This window comes from Eleutherodactylus coqui, chromosome 1 (assembly GCF_035609145.1).
Source record: "Eleutherodactylus coqui strain aEleCoq1 chromosome 1, aEleCoq1.hap1, whole genome shotgun sequence".
In the NCBI taxonomy this organism is placed as follows: domain Eukaryota; kingdom Metazoa; phylum Chordata; class Amphibia; order Anura; family Eleutherodactylidae; genus Eleutherodactylus; species Eleutherodactylus coqui.
This window is the reverse complement of record NC_089837.1, coordinates 174,644,161-174,652,594: the sequence shown is the minus strand read 5'-3', so window position 1 is coordinate 174,652,594 and position 8,434 is coordinate 174,644,161. Positions and strand designations below refer to the sequence as shown.

The window sequence follows — 8,434 nt, the reverse complement described above, 5'->3', positions numbered from 1 at the left end:
AATCTTTAACTTTTTTAACTTTTAATTGACTTTCATATGATCGCCAGCATTTGGTAAATGCCGGCAATCATGTTACCGGGGTGAAGGTCCCGCAGCCCGGGATGACAGCTCCAGGTTGTCGGCTACCTTCAGTAACCAACAGCATGGAGCTGTCACGTCAACAATTTGCAGGGTTTTAATTTCTGCACGGAGCATGCTTTTACGTCCCTGGGGGTTGAAGCCCAGCAAGCCGGGATGTAAAAACACTATATGGTCACTAAGGGGTTAAACCTGTTGTCAAAAATCTTTTTTTTTTCTATAAAATCCAGCTACCCCTGCCATAAAAGAACAAAGACTCTCTGCTCCCCACTGTTTTCAATGTAGCTGCTCAGTCCTATTTCCCATTGTTTGTCTAAAAGCTGCATTCCAGTCTTATTATGAGACATCATGTCATTGTCTGCAGCAGCCTGTAATGCCCTGTAAACTGGCTGAGGCTGCCTGTAAACTTGATGTCACAGGGAAGACCCAGAGTGGCTGCATAGCACACAGCAGGGAGAGGTGAGTATATCACTCTTTGTTAGGGGAACAGGGGGAACTGGGTTTTGTAGGAAAAAAAGATCTCAAACAACCCCTTTAAGTATGAACTGGGTATTACATGACATGCTGGAAAGGAAACTTAAATTCTTCATAAAGTACAGGGCCGGGTCGGAGCCCAGGTGGCCCTAATAGGAAGCCCCACATGACAGTGTTGCTAGGGAGCAGGAAGGGGTGAAAGAGTTAATTGGATAGTGTAGGAAGTAAAGGGGGGCATGGAGGTCAAGAAATGGAAAGATGGGGATTCAGGGAGATAGAATTAGGGGAGTAAACTAGAGAAAGTGAAAAAAAGGGGTAGTGTCAGGCTGGAGAGCTATTTTAGGAAAGAAAAGCGAGAAGAGTCCTGCCCACCCTACCTGGAGAAGTGAAAGGTGATGGGAAATCATTCCATGAGTTTCAAATAGTTCAAGTAATATGAGTATTTATGGTGGAAATTCTGTATGTTCTGTCATGGCAGCCTGTGGCGGGGGGTCTTTGGAGCCGAGTTTTTTTTATATTGGGTGGAGAGAGTTTGGTGGGTACGACCTTACCTTTAAGACTTTCACCCATTTTAGTTCATTGTAGTGCATTGGGCAAGGCCAGGGAAGGGATCCCAGGTGGCCTGGATCATTTTTTGATATTCTAGTCCACAAGTGGGGAGAGGGGCTAGTGGTGTCTCCGAGTCAGTTGTACAGTTGGAGGCAAGGTTTCATTTTATGTGTGAAGCACTAGACCTTTTTTGTTGTGGCTCCTGGGACCTCCTCTCTGTATTCTAAAAAGAGTTAATATATATTGTTATTTTGTTAAATAAAATGGCTGTTGTGGCCAAAATATCTAATGAAGATACGATGGTAAAGTGGCAAAGGTGGTCAGGTCACAGTGGAGGTAACTGTAGCATACCCGGGTCAAGAGCTTCATTAGGCAACGTATTTAAATACTGTCTTGGTATCTTCAAATGGCCTTTAACCACATCTTGTTAAAGGGCACATGAAGATGCCAATAAATGCATTGTCAATTGGAGGTCTTTATGAAGAATTGAAGTCTGCTGTCCAGGGCCTGTCTTTTCTGTCAAGCTTAACCTAATATTCATGGAGGCTCAACTGTTCCATTTGTGGCAGTTGCTGCTAATTTGATAGGCTATACAATGCGTTGTGCCTGAGCGCAATACTATCAGGTACCAATATTGCTAATTTTTCTGTGTCATCCTTTGTGCACCATTGTTGTTCTGCACCATGGAGGGCTTGTTTTTTTCCACTATGGTGGCTTCAAACTATGGAATAAAATGTACCTACAGGCTCATATATATGGCAGTATTGTGGATCTGTGCAAGATCCGTGTTGTACAGAGCCATAATACTGTACATTATCCACAGAAGCCATATTGTAACTCCAAATGCTTTAATGCATGTTTGATTTCGTATAACTGAGTTATTACCTACTAAAAGAAATCTCTTCTTAGGAAGAATATACCATATACACAGCTTATTATTATGACCACCTCTTACTTTCAACGTCATCAGCACATAGTTCATGAAGGAAGTGACGTATGGTGGTCTGGCTTGGTGGGTATGATGTCGGAGATGAACGTCAGCTACAAACGTGGGTAAGGGATGAACGATATAATGCAGTGGAGCAGCTCACCATGAAAATGAACCAGTGGGCTACAAGATGTTTGTCTAAAACAACAGTTCAGCTAACCCTACCGCATACGGAGGTAGATGGATGGTCACCGCATCAAGGCTAACAAAGTTGCATCAGAAGAAAGGGCTTTGGGAGGATCAGAATTGGACCACCCCTGATTGACAAATGATTGGCTTCTCTAATAAGTCACATTTTCTGCTTCATCGAACACCCTGTAAGCATTGCTGGAAGAACACAAGCTAGTGGTGGAAAAATTACAGTCTCGGTAATTATTTTGTTGCACTCTCTGGGCCCAGTTATCAAAGTGGAAGGCACTCCTAACTGGTTTGATTATAAATCCATCCTTACAGATCATGTATATTCATACATGTTGTTTGTCTTCCCCGAGACAGATGGAATCTTCCAGCAAGACAATGCGACATGTCACAAGGCTAAAAATGTCCGACAGTGGCCAAGACTTCCAAGTACTTCCCTGTTTCTCTAATTCCCCACACTTGAGCCCAATTTAGACCACTTTGAACATCATCATGTTTGCTCTAGGGATCATCATCATGTTTGCCCTCTTCCAGTAACTATGGGATGCACTGCAGTCAGCATGGCTTTAAATACCTGATACAACCACCCAGCACCTTCTTCAGTCATTCCAGCTTGTCTAGCTGCTGTCTGTGCATAACACAGCGGTTAATCTGGATATATGCTGGTGGTAATAATATTACACTGTTATATGAAAGCAACATATGGTAGCTCTCTGTGAGCAACCACGACGAACCCCCCCCCCCCCCCCCCCCGCTAAATATTGCATACCTAACACAGGAGGAAGTACAGAGCTGGTTAAAGAGGATTAAAATTGATAAATCACTCGGCCCAGATGGAATACACCCAAGGGTTCTAAAGGAACCAAGTGATGTGATAGCTAGACCGCTATTTCTAATATTTATGGACACTATCAAGACTAGAGTTGTACCATTGGATTGTCACATTGCCAATGTGGTTCCAATATACAAAAAGGGGTCCAAAAGAGAGCCTGGTAACTACAGGCCAGTAAGTCTCACTTCAATAACTGGAAAAATATTCAAGGGGTTTCTGAGAGACGCCATCCTAAAATACCTGAAGGAGAACAGCAGTACAACCTCATCAGCACGGGTTCATGAGGAGTCGATTATGTCAGACCAATCTAAACAGTTTCTACGATGAAGTAAGCTCTAGGCTAGACCTGGGAGAGTCTATGGATCTCGTATATCTGGATTTCTCTAAAGCATTTGACACCGTGCCACATAATAGGCTGATATATAAAATGAGAGCTCAGTCTGGGCAAAAATGTGTGTATCTGGGTAAAGAACTAGCTTGGAGATAGAAAACAGAGGGTGGTAGTAAATGGTTCTTGCTCTGGGCCACTGTTGCTAGTGGGGTGCCACAGGGTTCAGGACTAGGCCCTATTCTGCTCAATATATTTATCAACGACCTGATAGAAGGACTACACAGTAAAATATCAATACAAAATTATGCAAGATAATTAATACAATGGAGAGCAATATGCGACTACAAAAGGAGCTGGACAAACTGGGGGCTTGGAAAGAAAAATGTCAAATGAAGTTCAATGTTGATAAATGTAAGGTTATGCACATGGCCAGGAGGAACGGATGCCACCAATATACACTAAATAGGGTACAGCTGGGGAAAAGTGATAAGGAAAAAGACCTGGGGGTACTAGTGGATTGTAGATTTAACCAGAGCAACCAATGCCAGGCTTCTGCTGCAAAAGCAAATAAAATCTTGGTGCATTAAAAGAGGTGGCATTATTGTATCTTGACTCCACCAGGAAATCCTGGTGGAGCCAAAATTGACAGGGGGTGATGCCCCTTGTATGTGATAGGCTGCATACCTGGTTTGGCTGTAGTTCCTGGAAGCCCACAAAGGATTCACAGCTGGAAGGGGCTTCCCCGGTGGTGGACCACAAGCGGAGAGTGGGCTAGCATTGCCAGCTGTAAGCGGCCATCAGAGAGCAAAGAAGCGGCGGGTGGCACAGAGCTGACAGTCGACTGCCACTGACACTCATTGCTGCAGAGTGTGGATTGATTTGTGCGTTCCCTGCAGCCTTAGGGTGAGGGTAACATTTAATCTTTGGCTAACGTTATTAGATGTTAATGATGCCATGTTACAGCGGAAACATGGAAGCCTTTGCAGTTAATAGTATAAGCCTAAAAAGAAAAGTTACCCTTATCCTAAGATTGCAGGGAACACACAAATCAATACACACTGTGCTGCTAGTACCTTCCAGCCTTGACCCTATAATACCAAAAGAAGCATATGGTTGAGAACATTATTTTTCCACTATATAAGGCACTTGTCAATCCCTACATGGAATACTCCGTACAGTTCTGGACACCGGTGCTCAGGAAAGATGTTGCAGTGCTTGAGGGTGTTTAAAGAAGGGCAACTAAATTAATAAATGGAATGAGAGGACTGGAATACCCAGAAAGGCTATCAAAATTAGGATTATTCACCCTGGAAAAAAGACTGCTAAGGGGCAATCAAATAACTATGCATAAATACATTAGGAGACAATACAAGGATCTCTCCCATGATCTGTTTATACCCAGGACTGCAACGGTAACAAGAGGGAATCCTCTATGTCTAGAAGAAAACAGGTTTCATGACCAACACAGAAGGGGGTACTTTACTATAAGAGCAGTGAGACTGTGGACAAGATGTCTTTCTAGAGCACTATGATATTACAGGATATAGACATTAGGTGACCAGCAGGGTTGTTGTTCTGGGTCTTACATTTATGTAGGAACTATCAAAGGTTGATCCAGGGATTTTTCTGACTGCCATTATGGAGTCGGGAAGGAATTTTTCCCCCGAATGGGCTAATTGGCTTCTACCTTGCGGTTTCTTGCCTTCCCAGAATATCAGGTGTGATGTAGCTGTACAGTACTTGAGAGACTATGCACAGTACACACATAGAATCTTTTAGTATTTGTTCCTATCATTTTACATATTCTGTTAGGATCAGGTAAATATGTGCTATACTGGTAGTTACTGATTTAAATCTGTATATAATAAAAAGCATGCAATAATACTGACAGTATAGTTTTATTTAAAAAAAAAAACAACACATATTTTACAAAATGGATAGATCCAATCCAATTCAATTACATAAGCTAATAATAAACAATGTCCTATTTACAATTATGCTTTTAGTCGGTGTTCTTTATTGTTTCTTGTGAATGAAGTTTCCAAATTTTTGCATGAATCTGCCAAATTTATTTTCATTTGGCTGGACAGAGTTATAAACACTTGAGTTGTAACTTAAGGTGTGTGGTGGTCTCGAATAATTAGGCATAACTCCTTTACTCTTATAGTCTAATGTCTGAGTATGGAGACTTGGTGTATTAGAATATTGCTCAAACCGACCATAAAGCCTTCTGTCACTTGAGCGAGACATGCTTGAGTCCTCCTTTGGTTTTGAAAAGTCATGCATTGGTTGAACCATATTCATATCCCTACGTGGTACCTCTTTGTGCTGTATATCCCTGTGTGAGTGTCTGAAATGCATATCTCTGTGCATAATATGGGGAATGGTACTATGATGTATCTCTCTCTGAGACAATACTCTGTGTATACCTTGCTTTGGATTTCTTAAGGAGATTTCTCTCTGCACTGAAGGAGGTACAACTCTACCATATGTATTACTTTTGAATTGTGCCCTTGGGTCTTGAAATTGAATTTGTTCTGTATTAAATCGAGGAGCAGATGCATCACCTGTGTTTTCAAGAAATTTATTTTCAACACTACTCATAGTAGAGGACCAATTAGATCTTCTATCATCTGAAAGAAGTATGTGTGATCTACTAGATCCAAGAGTAACATTTTCTCTACTTTTATGTAGACTTATTTGTGACACAGAGAGTGTCTTCTCCTTCCGGGGAATGGAATCATTTTTTGAGTCAGATATTTTTGGACACTGTTCATCATCATCTTCAGAGATCAATGTGTCAGAACTGCTGCACATTCTATAGAATGCTGGTGCTTTGTTTTTAGATAGACTTTCTTTTTTATCTGGTGTTAAGTTGAGCAATGATTTCAGTTTATTTGATCCTTTTTTAAGAAAGCTTGGAGAACCCTTATTTTCTTTCTTGCCTGGAGAGTCTTTGCTGCCATCGTCATCCAATGTTTCTGTGGACAATGATTGCTCAGGTTTAATTTGATTGGCTGTATTTTTGCCTAGTTTATTAGTGTTATGAGCATCGGTAGGGCTTGTAGGGTTTTCTTGTGGCTTTTTTACTAGCGATGTATAAATGTAGTTTGGTGGAATCACATTATTGCTGTGGCCTACGTTTACCTTTCGACTTTCAAAGAGTGGCAAGCTACGTCTTTTCAGAATGTTGTCATTTGGTTTCCTAGTACTATCAGTCGGTTTACTGGAAGGAAGTGTTGTGTAGAGATAATTTACTGGCCCTGGATTAGTAGTGCAACTGGGACCTTGGTTCACGAGTTCTGGGTTGCCTGGAACCTGCAGGCTATGCCTTTTCAATACATCATGCTGTTGAGAAGACTGTGATGTACCATAACTTGGAATATGCTTGACTTCTTTTGTCTCTGAATTCCTAACGTGTACTGGTGAATATGCCTTTGGAGTTTGGCTTCCTTGAGAATCAATGATAGTTGAATTTGAATGAGAGGAGTTTGTTGTACAGCTTCTGGCTTCTTTTTGCTCTGACAAAGTTGGCTTGTACAGAATTGATGTCTGTGGCTTGGACTGGTTGTACAATGAATTATCCATTGAATTTTCAACTCCTTCATTGCTATCTCCTCTGTTTAACTCTGTTTCACTTGATTCTGGAGGTATATCAGAGTGGTCATTTAAATACGATTCAATTCTCCAGTTTCGAAGAAATGACTTGGTAGTGTGCTCCAAAGTGGGCATCCTCTGCTGTACTGAACGCACATGATTATCTGTTCCATGAAAAGATCTTCGTACACTTGAATTACGTTCAGAAAGATTTGTTGTTAGTCTGTGGGACAAACGATTGGCAAAACTTTGAGTTGTAGATCCAGTATAATTGCTTGAGTACCCACCCCTTGATGAGCCTATACTAGTAACATCTGGAAGTCTATTCCAGTGAAGAGGTTGATGATTAATTCTGTTTGTAGCTCTGTGAAGCATTAAATAAGGAGACACATCAGTCTTTTCTCCTGCTGCATAACTATGCCGTTTCCAGTTGTCATTTCGATCAAACTGCTGGAACTGATTAATTTTATTTTGCACATTGAATCCTCTAAATGATAAATTTCTCCTACTGTATCTGTCTTCTTCATTGTTAAGAAATCTATTCCTTGATTTTAAATAAGAAGAATCTAATATGCTCATTGGCTCTTTTCTTCCGAAGAGGCTCCTTTGACTCGAAGCAGAGAGTAAAGAAGATAATGAATTTTGGTATGATCCATTTTCCCATGGAATTTTTTTGCATTTTCCAGTCACAGATACTTCTGGTCCAAATGCTTCAGGGATAGAGGAACGAGCATACAGTGTTCGAAATTCTTCATCAAAGCACTCTACTAGCTTTCCAGTGATAACTTGCATCATACTTAAGTGAACTTTTTCATATGACCACATGAAGCTGCAAAATAAAAAAAATGAATACATAATGATGATTTAAATAATAATAATGAGTGACTCACACATTTACATTTACTTCTAATTGTAAACTGTAGAACGCTTTTTAACCCAAGGGACAGACAATTTCAATAAGTCTTCAATTATTTTTGTCTTCAGCAAACTGAAAAATTAATATAGTTACATTGTTTTATGGCTATCATTTATCAAATATATTTGTTTTGGGGAACTGTAGAACAAAAGAGTATTTGACTAGGAATCAAGGTCCTTTTAGATTTGGCAACAAAGAAAAGTGCAACACCTGAGAACAGTGTAGTTACTTTAAAGATACAATCTTTTATACTTTAATGCTATGCTGACCAGGCATACTATTGCTTTAGAACTCAAGTTAAAGAACTGCACTGTTTTCAACACCATTGCCTTCCACATAATGAAATCCTACAAAAACAATAAGATTTCGGTGAAGTAGAAGTCCACAAAAGGGCTGTCCAATTACTGGACAACATTGCGCAAAGTGTGCTAAAATAACAAAAAGAGCAGAACCTACCCCTACTCTGTCACAGGGATCCAGTGCTATAGCCCTGCTATCCTCTTGGTGTTTGTTCTGGAAGATGATGTCACC

General features: G+C 40.6%; 1 protein-coding gene across 1 annotated transcript in view; it reads right to left on the bottom strand.

Moving 5' to 3' along the window:
• Positions 1 to 5,296: 5,296 nt before the first annotated feature.
• The window catches only part of FAM83B (family with sequence similarity 83 member B), an 87,163-nt gene continuing 84,025 nt past the window's right edge, over positions 5,297 to 8,434 (bottom strand). Inside the window, exon 5 of the mRNA XM_066603941.1 lies at positions 5,297 to 7,816. Coding sequence (XP_066460038.1) covers positions 5,407 to 7,816 — 2,410 coding nt within the window. The 3' untranslated portion in view covers positions 5,297 to 5,406. The remainder of the gene's footprint in view (positions 7,817 to 8,434) is intronic.